Genomic DNA, 18,448 nt, shown 5'->3' with positions numbered 1-18,448 from the left:
AGGCAGCAGGTTCTGTCAGGATATTTTTTTTTGAGGAAAAGAAGAAAGAAATATTCTGAAATTTCTAATGACATGCTTATATTTTCAATGACATTCCTATATTCCATGGCATACTAACATCGTATGAACATTTAATTCAACAGGGGGTGTGACCTGTCTCAACCTGGGACTATACACAAACAAGCCTCCATCCCTGCATATGTATGTATAAAAACCAAAAGGGGTATAGGGTTGGGACTTTAAATGAGGCCTGTGGGTGTGTATAATAATATAAGTATATCGCATGAAAGGAACCTGAGTGTCACAGACCCCTAGGGGCAGTTCTTGGTAGTGATATTGAGAGAGCGTAATTAAGCAGTATAATAAAACATTTATGATGTAAAAATACAAGTTACATAAGTTGATGTAATCATAATACATTTAATAATAAAAACATTTTCTTAATCACTAGGACATGATTTGTGACAAACAGTGAAACCCATGACAACAAATAGATACAATTCATGTATACGGAATTCACATGATTAGTACAAACAAAGAACATTATTAATTGGGATTGTTGGAGCAAGCATAACTTGGCATCACTGGATGAACACTCTACGCGTTTCATGGCCTTTTGCTAATCGTCAGGAGTTGGATGCATACGTGGTACTATAAAGTAATGAAATATAGGATGATTTTAATGGCTTTGGTATTGGGCCCAGAGGGTGAAAGATAAAAGTAATAGCTTTGTTACTTACAAAGTGGCTCATAGATGGAGAGCAGTTCCAGTGGTGGAGTTATACGGGGGTCTGGTAGAGGTAGTCTCACCCGGGACTGAGGTGAGGAATACCATTCCTCCCTTATGTCACACAGATTTGATCAAATTCTAACCCTGCATCCAACATGCATCATACACACACATACTCAGGGACCGTCGACCCACCCCTGTGGCTATGTCCTCTCTGGATTTTATCTGGCTATTCCCCACCTCAGTCCCAGGTGAGATCACCTCTACCAGACCCCTGTAAAACTCCACCCCTGGAACTGCTCTCCATCTACGAGCCACTTTGTAAGTAACAAAGCTATTACTTTTATCTTTCACCCTCAGGGCCCAATACCTAGATAACCATTAAAATAATCCTATATTTCATTACTTTATAGTACAACGCATGCATCCAACTCCTGACGATTGGGGAAAGGCCATGAAACACGTAAAGTGTTCATCCAGTGATACCAAGTTATGCTTGCTCCAAAAATCCCAATTAATAATGTTCTTTGTTTGTACTAATCATGTGAATTCCGTATACATGAATTGTATCTATTTGTTGTCATGGATTTCACTGTTTGTCACAAATCATGTCCTAGTGATTAAGAATTTTTTTTTATTATTAAATTATTATTAAATGTATTATGATTATATCAACTTATGTTGAATGTTTATGATTGTATTTTTACATAAATAAATAAATGTTATTATACTGCTTAATTACGCTCTCTCAATATCACTACCATGAACCGCCCCTAGTGGTCTGTGACACTCAGGTTCCTTTCATGCGATATACTTATATTATTATACACACCCACAGGCCTCATTTAAAGTCCCAACCCTACCCCATTTTTTGTTTTTATACAAACATTTAATACAAGTCTTAAAAATAATAAGATGTGAAATTAAAGAGTTGTAGTAGAATTTATTATACAACCCTAAAGTGACTAGCATATACATTTTGAATGGAACTTAATAACAGAACATGTGGCTTCTTAACCACTCAACCTCCAGAAGTTTTTACCCCTTTCATGACCATTTTGTGCTATTCAGCACTGCATTATTTTAACTGGTAATTGTGTGGTCATGCAACACAAACTTTTTTATAATTTTTTACACAAATAGAGCTTTCTTTTAGTGGTATTTAATTACTGCTGTGTTGTTTTTTTTATTATTACCTAAACTGAAAAAGACCAACAATTTGGGAAAAAAAACCCCAATATTTTCTACTTTCTGTATAAAACATATCCATTAAAAAATCAAAATATCAAATTTCTTCATAAATTGAGACCAAAATGTCTAAAAAAAAAATCCCAATAAGTGTATATTAATTGGTTTGTGCAAAAGTTATAGCGTCTACAAACTATGGTATATATACTGGAATTTACGCAGCTATAGACTTTATACTGTAATGGCAGTGATCAGAGACTTATAATGGGACTGTAATAGGGTGGCGGGCAATCATATCTGGGAATGTTACTAATGTCACCAACTTCACTAGTGACACTTATGCCCTATACACACGATAGGATTTTCCGATGGAAAATGTGTGATAGGACCTTATTGTCGGAAATTCCGACTGTGTGTAAGCTCCATCACACATTTTCCATAGGAATTTCCCTCACACAAAATTTGAGATCTGGTTCCCAAATTTTCCAATAACAAAATCCGTTGTCGGAAATTCCGATCGTGTGTACACAATTCCGACGCACAAAGTGCCACACATGCTTGGAATCAAGCAGAAGAGCAGCACTGGATATTGAACTTAATTTTTCTCGGCTCGTCGTACGCGTTGTACGTCACCACGTTCTTCACGTTCGGAATTTCCAACCAACTTTGTGTGACCGTGTGTGTATGCAAGACAAGTTTGAGCCAACATCCGTCGGTAAAAATTCCCATAGATTTTGTTGTCGGAAAATCCTATTGTGTGTACAGGACATAATACAGTGATCAGTGATAATACTGTACACTGACACTGTACTAATGACATTGGCTGGGAAAGGGTTAATATCAAGGGGTTAACTGTGTGCCTAACAACATGATATGTGTGCTGCTTTTACTTTACTATCTGGTTGTTTTTTTCTCCCTGCTTTTCAGGGAGAAGAAACAGCCAGATCGTTTTTCCTATGCACACAGAGTTTTGTGTGTTTGTACACACAGAACTCTGTGTGTGACTGGATACAGCTGATCAACTGCCAAAATCATTACCTGAAATCAGCTGCCAAACTGGACACAGCACGAGTTTGCATGCGTTCCGGTGAACCCAGAATAAGGAGCCGAGGTACAGTTTTGTGATTGTGCCTGCACTTGCTGCCTACTTACAATATATTTACTGTGAACGGTCAGCAGATGGTTAAAGTGTATCTATAGCCAAAATGTTTTTCAGTTTTGAATAGAGTAGGAAGGGGTTATATCCCTATATAAACATGAAGAAGAGAAAATATAGTCTATGATTTTCAAAGTGAGCATATTGAAACTATGTTGCAAGCAACCTCTACCCTCTTTCTTTGGACACGACTCACTCAATATTAAATTATCCAATTAATATTACAATGTTAAATGTTACAATATTGTCAAAAAGGGTAAACCATCTGCCAGTTATTTTTTTATTATCTGTGTACCATGTGGGAAATAAGCCTTCACATCCTGTCCCAGAGATGCAACAGGAAGTTGGAAGAAATCTCCCAAAGTGAGGGGAATTACCATCTTAGACAGTTGTCCCTGAAACAGGTATCCCCATTTTAAGATCTCTTCGCACCTCCTGATCTGGAAAACACTCAAAAATTTTGAATTCCCCCTCACTTTCTTTCTTAGTAACAATGGTTACCAGAATAAATAGATAAGAAGAATCTCCCCAATGAGGACATGGTTAGTAATCAAATCTTGACAAGGGGTCAAACTATTCCCCAATCTATTCACAATTTAGCCTAGAGATACACCTTAAGAGGTTGCCTTAAAATAGAAAAGGAGTCAAAATAAATTGACCACGAAGACAAGAGAAAATAAAACACTTGGTTACATCAGGCTTCTCGAAATGACAGATAAGCAAATTAATAATGGAGTAAATAGTCAAGTAAAGTGGTGCATGCTGACCCGGCATGCACTAAACCTGAATACGTTAGTTATGCATACAGTTTTCTTTTCTAGGGAACATTAATATTCAAAACAACAGTGTTAGAAAGTAAGAAACAACTGTGGGCCTCCAAGTAATACAGCATGCAGGTATTGTATGATATTAGTCTTTTACACTTCTTTCCTCTCATTAATCAATTGAAGACATATTTTGGTCTGCCAGCGATTTATAGGATAATAATAAAAAGCTGAAGCTGAGCCCTAAAGTGATATAGGGGGTCAGAAAAAGGAACCAGCACATGGTGGGATACAGGCATCCAGCACTCCCAAAAGTCTCAAATGCCAAAGAGACTTTTTGAGGATGCAGAGCTGAAACAGAGGAAAGATAGAAAAAAAATGGTTAATTGAAAAGGTGAGTATACTGTATACCATCTTATATTGCAGGAAATTGCTGCATTCAACCTTTAAAAACCAGATTAGCTAAAATCCACCCGCCCAGCCCTCCCTTAATATTCCCTGAGTCAGATCTCCTAGCCCTCTCACTTCTAATTGGCTTAGATAGGGCAGCAGGATTGGGAGCAAGCATGCATGAGTGCCCCAAAGCAAGCGGGGGCACTCAGAAATGGGGGGAGTCAGGAGCGCCGGCGGGGGACCCGAGAAGAGGAGGATCTGGGCTGCTCTGTGCAAAACCATTTCACAGAGCAGGTAAGTATTACATGTGTGTTATTTTTGCCCTTTGAGTGTCTTACCTGTCTTTTGCCCTTTGGGTGTCTTATTTCTCTGAAGAACGGACACCAAAACATTGTTATGTGATTCCACCATATGATGCAATTTAACTGATTGCTATAAAGGTAAAGAAAATCAAATAACTTAGTTACCATCTGTGTATTTAGATTAAAGCAAAAAAATATGGAAATATTAAAGTAACAGAATTATGCTTACCATCCTTAGCAAGTAAATTGTTGCAAGAATAGACAAGATGGTCATAATTAATATGGCCAAGGAATATTCTATATATCCATTTGCCAGCCACGTACTTAGTGAATAAACTTCAAAAAAGTAAAATGGGTTCAAAATCTGTTAAAATAAATGTATAGCATTTATTGATTTATTTTTCTTTATTAGAGGTACATTACGCTGACCATTTACCCTCAAGATGCTTACAATCTGAGGTCCTTAACTGATAGTCATATAGAATCACATTGATTATATACTTTATATACTTTATTCGAACATGAAATGAATGATAGGTTTATTATGCAGATTTCTGAAAATACCCTTTATTAACATCCAAATACATTTGAACATGATAAAAAAATGCTTAATGCTCTATAAATTATTAAATAAACTACATGCATTTTATCCCTTTCCAACCAATTAATAACAATAAGGAATGTGGCATGGTAAAAGAGTTGCAGATTAAGTGCTTGCTCTTTAGAGTGTCTACTGCTGACACTCATGAGACATCCATACAAAACAAAAACAGAATAGATTAGTGATATTACCTCCTTAAATAACAGCTTCCATATTGGAACAATTTCTACTTCTATTGTGTTTGGTCCACAGAACTGTTGCCTACAAGTTTAAATAGGAAAGCAGTGAAAAAGAAAGCAACAAACACAATACACAAAAAATTTGCATAAAACAATTCTATCAGTAAAACTTTAAGTTATGCTGTTTTGTATCTCAGCATATGTCTTGTTTCTGTCATGATCTTGCAATTACACATCCCGGTATACAGTATCATTGATTAGTATGTATGTTCATCATGGAAAAAGGTTAAATGCAGGATGCAAAACCGGCAGACTGATTAATAAGCTACATAGCTCTGTCTGATGTTTGTCAGTGACCCAGCAAGAAGTTAAAGTGATTGTAAAGTCTAGTTTTTTTTCCCCATAAAAATATATATGTACCTGCTCTGTTGCAGTGGTTTTGTGCAGAGCAGCCCGGATCCCCCTCTTCGCTGGTCCCTCTACTGTGATCCTGGCCCCTCCCTCCTGTTCAGTGCCCCCACAGCAAGCAGCTTGCTATGGGGGCACCCGAGCCGAGACATAGCTCACTGTGTCCATTCAGACATGGAGACCCGCCTGGGCCCCGCCCCCTCTCTCCCCTGATTGGCTAGCTGACTTTGATTGACAGAAATGACAGCCAATATCGCCGCTGTTGTGACTCAGCCAATCAGGAGGGAGAATCTTGGATGGCTGAAACACTCGAAGACATCGCTGGACATAGAGGGACCTCAGGTAAGTATTAGGGGGCTGAGGTAGGCTGCTGCACACAGAAGGCTTTTTATAGTAATGCATATAATGCATTGAGATAAAAAAAAACACCTGCCTTTACAACCCCTTTAAAGAATTATAACACCTGATTATTAAGCCCAGACCTTATTGCTACAAGGTAGGAGTTTACCTGAGTTATCTACCTTAACCAGACTCAATTGTTTGTTGATAGTTAATGCAAGAAAGGATCAATCCAATTATATTGTTTGTGTATCAAACTCAATACATCCTTAAAATATAGTAGCTCTAAAAGATATCTCATGAAAGCAATTAGTATAAAAATAAATTCAATTTCATTGATGCTAAGGACATTGTCACAGGTACAATGGGTTGTATATTTAGGACATTCCAGTTTGAGTTTAATATAAGCATAACTGTAGGAACTACAAGAGCTGGATTCCCCATTGTGTGGTATTTGGACAGGACACAAAAGTTCCCTTTTATTAAAGAGGACACTTTCACCCCCTTCCTGCCCAGTCCAATTTTCAGCTTTCAGCACTGTTGCACTTTGAATGACAATTGCAGGGACATACAACACTGAATGAAATATATATATATATATATATATATATATATATATATATATATATATATATATATATATATATATATATATATTTTTTTTTTTTTTTTACATACAAATAGAGCTTTCTTTTGTTGGTATGTAATCACCACTGGGTTTTTTTATTTTTTGCTAAATAAACAAAAATCACGCTTTTCTTACTTTCTGTTATAAAATTTTACAAATAAATAATCTTTCTTCATGAATTTAGGCCAAAATGTATTCTGTTACATTTTTTGGTGAAAATACCCCAAATATATGTGTCTTATTTAGTCTGTAGGAAAGTTATAGAGTCTATAAACTATGGTATATTTCTTAAAATCATTCAATCCTGATGTACTGTATTTGAGGTCCAAAAACTTACAAGTACAAATATCCCCCAACACATACTGTCACCAATGCAGTACTGCATAATCAAAAACACTCCTGTAAGAAGCTTGGCCCAACTCCTGTTTCATTAATATCCACCTATCTAGTCCGTCCAAGTGGCGTATCTAGAGTCTAGCGACAGCGGTCCCTGCCCTAAAGAGTTCTGACAATCTGCGGGTGCTCCCATGTTCCCGTCCATGGAGATTGCTTTGACCCAGGTGGGTAGGCGGAGCAGAAGAGAGCGGCAGTGTGCCAGAGAGGTTTGAGTGGTCGGGACTGGTCGGAGGTGCTCAGGAGTGCTTGGGAGTGTTCGGTGCAGCCCGAGACCCAGACTTGAGTGACAGGAGCCAAGAGGTGATAAAACTTAGCCAGTGAGCCTCGCTGAGCCCCGCTGTGCCCCGCTGTGGTCCAAGGACACCAGCGGACACCCGAGACATTTGAGATAGGCCCCACCAACAGAGGAACAGAGGAAGTGAAGAGGAAGTGCATAGCAGATAGTTGGGTAGGCACGACTGGAGTTGCGGGGAGACTAAAGGACTAGCCACAAGCATAATCAAAGCCGATGACCCTGAATGAGCTCACTGTCTCAGTGGCATGTGTAGTTATTACCTTGATCCCTGTTCTGGAGGTGTATGGAGATTAGGTTGGTGGCAGCTCTATAGAGAAACTGACTGATGAGCCTGGAAAGGATTTTTTAACAGCAAGATCTTTTTTTACTATTGTAATCTTATAAATATTAATCGCTCCTGCATACCATACTTTTTTGCTTGGCTTTCTTATTTGATTATTTCATGACACCGAAACAGATTATCTTAATTCTTTTAAGACTAAAACTTTGTTCCTGATAGTATAAAAGCCTAGACCACATATAAACTGTTTAACCTGATTGTGTGGTCCATTAAGTCTGTACTAAGCTCTTTTAACAACGGAGACCAGAGAACCTGTTTGCATGACCATTTATGCTATGAAGAGAATCATATGGATTAAAAATATTTATATAAAAACTGTATTAAAATAGAAGAAAATAAAAACTTAGATCTGTCCCAGCCACACTTATTGATTCTGTTGTGATGTTTATTTTTCCACCAGATACTACCAGATTTCCAGTTGGTGCACTGCACTTTATTTTATTTCTTGAGCAGAATATTTAGGCTACTTAGTACAATTGCACTGCTGCAGCCATCTTGGTCTAAATGAGGAATGGGGAGGAAGGGTGCCAAAACAAACCAGGCAGTAAGTGGCAATCATAATTCTATGAAATCATATCTGATTCAAGATAAGGGGATCAAGCGGCTGGGAATGAAAATTAGATAACATCCCCACTAGTGGAGCAAACAAAGAAGAGAACCCATATGGGAGAAGAAGAAAGAGCAGCGGGGTTAAACTGCCATCAGAAGAGACTCAAAGGTTAAGTAAACCACAGTCTCCACAATCTAAGATCAATAAATGTGATGGGAGCTCATTAAATATTCAACAACAGCAACAACAGATAATGCAAAAAGATTTGGAAAATCTGCAAATACTGCCAACGAAGCAAGATAAGGCAGACATGATGTTCCATCTGGAATCCATGATTAAAGAGAGCTGAGTGCAACAAGAATGGACATAAAGAATGTCTTACAAAGGATAGCAGAAATGGAAGAACACATAAACGAACATAAGAACGCCATTTTGGAACTGCAAGAAAGAGTAGAGATGGAATGGGTAGAGATAAGAAACATTTGATATAGACTTGAAGATCAAGAAATTCGGAGCAGATGCAATAACTTAAGGATTCGGGATCTCCCTGAATCGAGTAAAAACAAAAACTTAGAATCCGTGGTTCAGGATGCATTCAATAAAATATTGAAAAGAGAATTAACAACCTCTATCGGGTTTGAAAGAATCACAGAATACAATGATTAAACGAATGTTTGATGGACGTCCCAAGGGACGTAATAGTTGGTAATAATTGGTGTTTTGTTGTTTTGTTGCATGTTAAAAAGGGCATACTCCTAGAGTCTAGATAGAAGTCTACTTCTATGTCATTATGAATAAGATTTATGGGGGGGGGGGGATGAGGGGTATATGTTTGGTGCTTTGTGGTTTTGTTGCATGTTAAAAAGGGCATACTCCTAGAGTCTAGGTAGAAGTCTTCTCCTATGTCATTATAAATAAGATTTCTTTTGAAACATGGCCCCCTTGAAAATAATGTCCTATAATGTTAGAGGCTTAAACTGCCCCAGCAAGAGCTATCAGATATCTCGCAAACTAAAAGGTCTCTTGGCTTATATAATATTCTTACAAGAAACCCATCTAAAATGGTCATCTAAAATTAGTTTGGGTGAAAAAGTCTTTCCAACTTGGTTCCATGGTTATTCCCCTAATAAAAGATCTAAGGGGATTTCAATCGGACTTGACAGGAATACGCCATTTAGACTGAAAGCTCTTATGTCAGATCCTGAAGATCGATATTTATTTATTATGGGTTTCTTAGGCAATATGGACTGTACACTTGCCAATATTTACTGCCCAAAGGCCAGCCCCTCCCTCTTTCTGAATAGAGCTATTAACAAACTGGGAGGTTTTAGAGAGGAGAAATTGGTAGTAGGATTCTAATCTAATTCCTGACTCGACTTTAGACACCCAACCACTCTCCCTACGATCAGAAGGTAATCATCTTAGAATTTAAAAAAAAAAAAAGAAGTTACATCAACAACAGTTAGTTGAAACATGGAGAATTTTACTTCCTAAGGAAAAAGATGTTACTTACTATTCCCCAGCACATTCCTCATATTCAAGAATTGATTATGTTTTTAAAGATCATTAGCTTCTGGAAGGATTAGTAACAGCAGAAATAAAGTTGATAACTCTCTCTTATCCTGTCCCAGTTGTGGTGGTCCTGGAGTTGAAGGAGCTACCAGCTAGGCAGAGGTCTTGGAGTTTGGAGGAGTCTTTCCTATATGATTATAATGCAGTGAAAGAGCTAGAGAAAGATCTGACTTTTTAAGGAAAATAACACAGAAAATATTGCCCCATCTGTCCTCTGGAAAACCCATAAAGTTTTCATGAGAGGAAGGCTAATAGCAGAAAGGGCCAAAAGAAAAAAAATTGGCAAGCTCGAATGAATTCTCTTTTACAGGAAATCCAGAGCCTGGAATGGCTACATAAGGGAAAAAATGTTGACCAAGTGATGGTTAAACTAACAGAAAAACGGGAGGCATTAAGGGACCTTTTGGAGCAGGAGACCAAACAGGTATTTAACAAAACAGCTAAAAGGAACTATGAAATGGTAAATAGACCTAGGAAAATGTTGGCAGGATTAATTAAACCTCGAAGTAAGGTAAATTATATAATAAAAATTAAAGATAAGAAAGGGGAGATGAAACATTCTATGAGGGATGTGACTAAAGTTTTTCAGGAATACTACCAACTTTTGTATAGAGTAAATGGTGCTCAGAATATTGAGGATATTCAACTTAGACAAAATAAAATGGAACAATATCTACAGAAGGCAAAACTTCCAATTATATCAGAAGAGGGCGCAGTTGAGTTGGATAGGGAGATATCTAAAGAAGAAATTCAACAGGCAATCAAGAATATGGAGGCAGGTAAAAGTCCAGGACCAGATGGATTTACGTATTTTTACTTGAAAAAATGTATGTGTAGTTTAACTGCTTATTTTCAGACATATATGAATTCTATCGGGGGAGGTATGCAAATACGTAAGGAGGCGTTAGGGGCCTTTATATCACTTCTGGTAAATGAGGGGAAAGATCCATCACTATGTTCCAGCTTTAGACCAATATCATTAATTAATGAGGACATTAAAATCTATGCTAGAATTTTGGCTGAGAGGCTAAAACCCTTTATGCCTAACTGGATAGAGAAAGATCAAGTGGGGGTTTGTCCCTGGTAGGGAAGCGAGGGATAATGTAATAAGAACCATTCTCTTAATGTATTGGGCTAGAAAAGGAAAAAAATCTGTACTTTTTTTCTATCAATTGATGCCGAAAAGGCTTTTGATAGACTGGACTGTGAGTATATGCTTCTGACACTACTATTCATTGGTCTTGGACCACGTATGCATAAGTGGATAGACGCTCTATACACCATCTCTACGGCCCAAGTCTGGGTGAATGGGAGGTGTTCAGAACCCTTCACATTAAATAACGGTACACCAGGGCTGCCTACTTTCCCCCCTACTTTTTGTACTATCATTAGAACCTTTGTTACCAACCATGTGGGCAAATCAAGAAATTGAGGGCCTGGAGATAGCTGGACAAGAACATAAGGTGTCGGCATTTGCGGACACATTATGTTTTTTGTATCTAATCCCTTAAGAACACGCCCAAATATTTTAGCAGAATTGGAAAGGTATGGAGAAATCTCAAATTTAAAGGTGAATATAGAGAAAACCAAAATATTGAACATCTCTGTTCCTAATGTTTAGTGTAGGGATCTTAAATCTCTGCACCCCTTTATATGGAAGATTAGAGGTTTAAAATATTTGGGTATGGGGCGTGGTTTGGCCAAGCAGGAAGATGGCCGCTTAACTGATGAGCTCCTGCCTGTCACCCGCCTTTTCACCATAAAACCAGAGACTAATAGCAGCAACACAAGCTACCGACAATGGGGACAGCTTCGAGAACATCCTCGGCATCTAGATCCCGCTCCACGAGAGGACAGACCGAAGGAAACAGCCGGAATATCCCTGAAATGTTCCACGCTTAGAGAAGCAATATGGCGCCTTCCCGCCACAGTTCTCCTCAGACATCGGATACACCACAGCCTAATCCTTTGATCCTACCTCCAACTCTGGAACCGGTAATAACGGAAAATACCGGCGGTCCTGTTCCTGCTCAACCATACCTCAATATTCATGACCTAGAGGCAATAGCAGCAGATATTAAGGACACCCTGTCGGCGGCCATAGCGGATTTACGCATTGACATTCACTCTCTTTCTGACAGGGTTCATGAGGTAGAACAAGTGACCATAAAGCACGATCAAATATTGCGCAAAGCCACCAGAAAAATCGACACTCACACTTTACAACTAAGAGAAATCCAGCGTCATGTCGAAGACCTCGACAACAGAGGACGCCGTCATAATCTCAGGATTAGAGGTTTGCCTGAAACGGTATCTACAGAACACCTCCCCTCAGCGGTAACTGGCCTGTTCAACGATCTACTGAATAGACCACCTCTTACACCGATCAATATGGAGAGAATACACAGGGCACTTCGCCCCAAAGGCAGAGACACAGATCCCCCCCGTGATATCATCTGCTGCATAGTGGATTTCAGGCTCAAGGAAGACATACTCAAGCAAGCTAGAAGCCGCCAACAATTACTTCATGAAGGACACACTATACAGATCTTTCAAGACCTGTCCAGTATTACACTGCAGCACCATCGGGATCTCAAACCTCTACTTGATATATTACGCACCAGAGGAATCCAATATAGGTGGAAGTTCCCCTTTAGCCTCTCGGCTACTCATTTGGGACGTACAGCCCTCCTCAGGGTCCTCGAGGACTTACAATCATTCTGCGAGGCCCTGGATATTCCTTTCATTGACGTACCTAATTGGTATGCAGAATTTCGTTATCAACCAACGAAGAAACAAATCCAGCAAGAAGAACCGATGGAGGCACAAGACTCACAGATTCGCGGACGGAGATCACCTTCCAGCAACAGGAGACGCAATCCCCGCTATAACACACACCGCGGTTCCAGCCCATCCGATTCACCTCGGTCTCGGAGAGCTAGGAGGGAATTCTAATGGACATCTTCACTATCGTTCCTTACGAGTTAAGATACAGCACTGTTTCAGCTGTTTTCTACATCTCTCTCGTTAATTACCATTAAGTTAACCTTCATTACTTTGGTTTGCATTTCCGTCCATATACTCCACGGCACATGAAAAAAAAAACAGCTGATCTTTATCTTCAGCAAGGCCCGCTTAACCCTGTGCACTCCGGCATTCGGGATTTGGTTCTATCCTCCCCTCTCTTATGCACAGCGCAACCTACGAGCCCATTAACCGCCTTACTTTAATGGGATATGATATAGAGGAATTACCTATCATTGCAGGATCTTATGAAGAAATCTTGACCGTACAGTGGCCAGACAACGGAATATCCCTCTCTTACACCAATGACTATGATCCGACTTCATCTGATTGACTCTAGAACTTTCCTAATACTATATACTTAGCTAAAGTATTGACTTTTTCATCTTCCCTTCATTTGCCCACAATAGGTAAGACAAGACATACCTGCAGATAGGCGGGCAAATGTATATTCTATATATTCTTTAAGGTGAACCAAAAGTCCTGTTTAATGTATAATAGGAATTATCTCAATCCTTTTCCATTATTGGATTTAAATTAAATTAATGTTTTTCGAACCACCACAATTTAGCCATATAGTCTTAATTATCTTTTAATAATTATACTAAATTCTCATTCTTCTACATGATTGTACTCACTTATTTATCTTACAACTCATACTCGTTGTAGGTTTACGCCCCCTTTTAAACTTTCAAAAGACACATTGAAACCTTATGGTTCTACTGTTTGCAATACTCCATAGGTATATATTCCCACCTAAGAAAAGACAAATCACCGCGCTGTAAACAGAAACTAGTGCGTAAAAAACATACTGAGAAAAACAAAATTGAAAAAACAAAAAGTGACAGTTCACTGATCAAAACCAAACACAAGAGCAGCCGCTGAAAGTGGGATACACACATTACATAATAAATACAAAAAAAGCAGCGCTGTGACAAAAAAGAGGTGTATATGATATAACCAAATCAGATAAGTTGAATATTAGACCCAAATTTGAGATAGGCTCCAAAGTTCATATAAAAGTACATAATAAACAAAGGTAAAAAGGTAAAAAAGTCCTATCCAAAATCGATCTTAAATAGTGGATAAAGTGGGAAGCGTAGATAGGTGGAAATACAAATAAATCAATATGTCCTTCACCGCACCACTGTGGTATTGATAAGAATGCGCGCTTACCAAACGGCAAGCTTAAAGAAGCTTGCGACCTTAACCCGGTCGGGGCCTTTCAGGGTGGAACCATCAAAGGAAAAGCACACCACCTTCGCTTGGATTAAGCACGCTGTTCATCAATTATCACTGTATTGTGGAGATGTGACCCCTGGCTAGGGATAAACCTCGAGAGAGGTATACCAAAGAAAGAAGGAGAGCAACATAGCGTAATCCTGCTTTCACTTTTTATTAAAATTAATAAAATTGCACTTACATTCGGAAAGGTAAACAAAAGCACATAAGCCGGCCGGCTAGAAGCGAATGCCCGTCCTACAGACGGTGGATGCAGCACGTCAGCACGCCTGACGTACGTTTCGTCACACTCTGACGTCGTCTGGGGCACGGGCAAAGCACTGACTAATTAAACGTAACGTAACATCCTGTATCCGTTTCTGATGTAAACAAAAACGGAAACGAACCAACTCATATAGCTAAGTATAAAATAACTTTATATGTAGGTTGATTCTTAACTAACAGGAAAATCAAATTTTAAAATAAATTTAATAAGAATAAAAATTAAAAATTAGTTAAAATCAATATTTAAATGACATCTTTCACCAGTGTGACCCTTGGTGAGAAAAAGGTGGTTGAATGACCCCCTTATATAATATACCACATAGGATGGCTCATAAAGACAAGAAGTCAATTATTGGGTATGCAAGGGTATGGTTCCAGACAAACCACAAGTGATTTTTAGGGGAGCATCATCACTTAGGAATAGATTGGCTCCTAATGTGCTTGATCCCCCTACTAGAGGCATTCAGGGCCTTTTTGACAACTTGAAGGGGTACTATAAATGTGGTAGATGTCGTGTTTGTAAGCTTAATTCTGCGACATCCAGGCGAACTCAGAAATTCACCTCTTATAGTACCCATGAGGAGCACGATATTAGGCCCTTCATTACCTGTACAACGGAGGGGGTCGTCTACCTACTGCAGTGCCCCTGCGGTTTACAGTATGTGGGCAGGACTAGGCGACCCCTCTCCGTTCATCTAAATGAACATATCACTAACATCCTGAATGGCTTTCCTAAGCATTCTGTCTCAAAGCACTACTTGACCACTCACAATAAAGACCCCTCCAAAACACTTTTTTTAGGAATTGATAGATACCGGCCCCATTGGAGGGGCAGCTCTTTGGTTAGGAGCATCTCAAAACTTGAGATGCTCTGGATACATAAAATCAAGTGCTATGCCCCACATGGGCTCAATATTGATACTGACACTAATGCTTTCATTGATAACTCATGAGAAATAATCAAATCCTTAGAATTTCTGGTCCGACAAACAATCCCTATCTACCTGGAGTCCCGGATTATTTCTAAGGAATATCCCTTACATTTATTAAATGGCCAACACTAGATATATATTACTCCTGGGAGGGTATATGCCCCAAGGGATAATCTTAGATTTACTTAATGGGGTATGTGCCCCATTATTATTTGTGCAAATTTGGTATCCTAGGTTTGGGACTAGATAAATGTCCAATGTATTTTATCTTGTTTTGTTACTTGAGATGTGACCTATGCCATGGTGTATTTAGTGCTTTTTACACTTGGGAATAAATCACCTTCCTTTCCCCTAGGACTAACTATCCTGATAATGTTTATCGTGGTATGGTGTGCATTTCGTTTCACGTGCCCCTTAGAATATAATGTAGCTACGAATGGCTTTGAGAACGCCCTTGCATACCCAATAATTAACTTCTTGTCTTTATGAGCCATCCTATGTGGTATATTATATAAGGGGGTCATTCAACCACCTCTTTTTCTCACCAAGGGTCACACTGGTGAAAGATGTCATTTAAATATTGATTTTAACTAATTTTTAATTTTTATTCTTATTAAATTTATTTTAAAATTTGATTTTCCTGTTAGTTAAGGATCAACCTACATATAAAGTTATTTTATACTTAGCTATATGAGTTGGTTCGTTTCCGTTTTTGTTTACATCAGAAACGGATACAGGATGTTACGTTACGTTTAATCCCACATCTAAGATGGCGTTTCTTTGCTATCCGCCCTTAACTAGTGGAACGCAAGGTGATTTCCGGTCCCGTCCTCAGTACGAGGCCTGGTTATGGTGTTTTATTATATTAATGCGACACGTCAGTGCGTCGCCCGTGCCCCAGACGACGTCAGAGTGTGACGAAACGTACGTCGGGCGTGCTGACGTGCTGCATCCACCGTCTGTAGGACGGGCGTTCGCTTCTAGCCGGCCGGCTTATGTGCTTTTGTTTACCTTTCCGAATGTAAGTGCAATTTTATTAATTTTAATAAAAAGTGAAAGCAGGATTACGCTATGTTGCTCTCCTTCTTTCTTTGGTATACCTCTCTCGAGGTTTATCCCTAGCCAGGGGTCACATCTCCACAATACAGTGATAATTGATGAACAGCGTGCTTAATCCAAGCGAAGGTGGTGTGCTTTTCCTTTGATGGTTCCACCCTGAAAGGCCCCGACCGGGTTAAGGTCGCAAGCTTCTTTAAGCTTGCCGTTTGGTAAGCGCGCATTCTTATCAATACCACAGTGGTGCGGTGAAGGACATATTGATTTATTTGTATTTCCACCTATCTACGCTTCCCACTTTATCCACTATTTAAGATCGATTTTGGATAGGACTTTTCTACCTTTTTACCTTTGTTTATTATGTACTTTTATATGAACTTTGGAGCCTATCTCAAATTTGGGTCTAATATTCAACTTATCTGATTTGGTTATATCATATACACCTCTTTTTTGTCACAGCGCTGCTTTTTTTGTATTTATTATATATTCCCACCTCCTTACATGACAAAAGAAAGACGTATTTTAATCCCTGCTCTTCTTCTGCTTTAATAAGGCGTCTCACTCATTCCTCGATATATGTCAGAAACGATTATACATCCTCCTATATTCTCAGGCACTTTATTACTCTTCTCCTAAAAAATGTCTGACATATGCTTAAACCTACAGTCAATCTAAACATCTAGACCAGCCGATTCCTATATAGGCGGTTATCCGCAGCAATCTTGCTATACCGTCATGTACCGCAAGATCGACTCTCCTTTTATTCCGCATTACGGTGTAAGGCATACCCTTATGGGTTACCGAAACTATTGTAAGGACATTGAGCTATAGAAATTTACATCTATACGCCCAAGTTTTCTATCTCCATTACCCCGTAAACATTTATTTTCACGGTTCGGATAACAATGTAAGAATACATTTTATATTTCATACCACCTCCTCTTGAAGGCTCGTAATATGACATGGCGGAATGAAGCACCAATGTTATATAGGTTTGGTTCACCTTTACTCCGATGGTTCTATTGTAGTTCTGAAAACCTGAAAAATTCAGGCTTTGCACGATTTGCATTATCAATAGTTCTGTTGTGATTCACACTTAGAATCACTTTTTTTTATTTTGTTTATATTAAACTGTAATGAAATCGTTTTATACAAGAGAATTCAAGATGTTTGATCCGATTTATATGCTATATGATTGACACTCAATCGAGGATAATCACTTATAAGACTGCTCCCATGCATGACAAATTCATCCTCTCAACGCTATGAATCTAACGGTTCTCCAGACTCACACTCCTGTAAAAGCATTCCTCCGATGATTAACCTCAATACATTCTCTCTTTAACATTTCACATCCGTCCTCCCTTCTAATAGATGGCCTCACCCACTTAAGGCACTTCTCCACCTCTCTATTTGCTTCTCTGGCTGGTAAGGGCAGAATCACTCAGATTCTTTCCGGTTTATTTTTATTATAGTTTTTATTCTATCTTCTACGCTAGGTTGTTCCCAACCCCCACACAGTGCTGTTTCATAGACTAGACCTTGTTAAGGTCACGTCTCACTGAAAACACACTGTACTACATACTCCTCTCACACCAGAGGAGGAGATATACTTAACAGACCACCCTTATCCCCCTCCTCCCCCCACTTTGCTACAACACAAGCACTGATACCTTCTGAGTTGTCCCACTCAGCTTCACCTACTAAACACATATAAGCCTTAAAATGAATACCCCTTCCATCCCATCCAAGGTAGACACTTCAATCAGAGGATCACAAATCCACGGTAACCCTCCTCCACATTCACAAGTGAAATTTTGCTCTCTGAATATGCGAGGACTCAATATACCAGAAAAACGATCAAAACTACTTCATACCCTTAGACAAAATAAAGTCCAGATAGCATTTATCCAAGAAACTCACTTTCGTTCGGATAATATCCCTACTCTTTCGAACCACCATTTTCCTACGGCATATCATGCTACCAATGAGGAATATAAAACAAAAGGAGTATCAATCCTAATAGCTAAAAATTGCCCCTTTCAAGTGTCAGAAGTTAAAAAGGATAAGAAAGGTAGATACATATTCC

At 38.9% G+C, this 18,448-nt stretch overlaps 1 protein-coding gene across 1 annotated transcript in view; it reads right to left on the bottom strand.

The window, feature by feature from the left end:
• Window positions 1-18,448, bottom strand: part of LOC141139848 (probable cation-transporting ATPase 13A5) — a 266,762-nt gene that overhangs the window by 167,966 nt on the left and 80,348 nt on the right. The window contains exons 6-8 of the mRNA XM_073626376.1: window positions 5,326-5,395; window positions 4,763-4,897; window positions 4,570-4,663 (exon numbers count right to left, since the gene is read on the bottom strand). Coding sequence (XP_073482477.1) covers window positions 4,570-4,663; window positions 4,763-4,897; window positions 5,326-5,395 — 299 coding nt within the window. The remainder of the gene's footprint in view (window positions 1-4,569; window positions 4,664-4,762; window positions 4,898-5,325; window positions 5,396-18,448) is intronic.

This window comes from Aquarana catesbeiana, linkage group LG04, assembly GCF_042186555.1.
Source record: "Aquarana catesbeiana isolate 2022-GZ linkage group LG04, ASM4218655v1, whole genome shotgun sequence".
Lineage (NCBI taxonomy): Eukaryota > Metazoa > Chordata > Amphibia > Anura > Ranidae > Aquarana > Aquarana catesbeiana.
The sequence above is the reverse complement of the archived record's forward strand: the minus strand, read 5'-3'. Positions and strand labels throughout refer to the sequence as shown.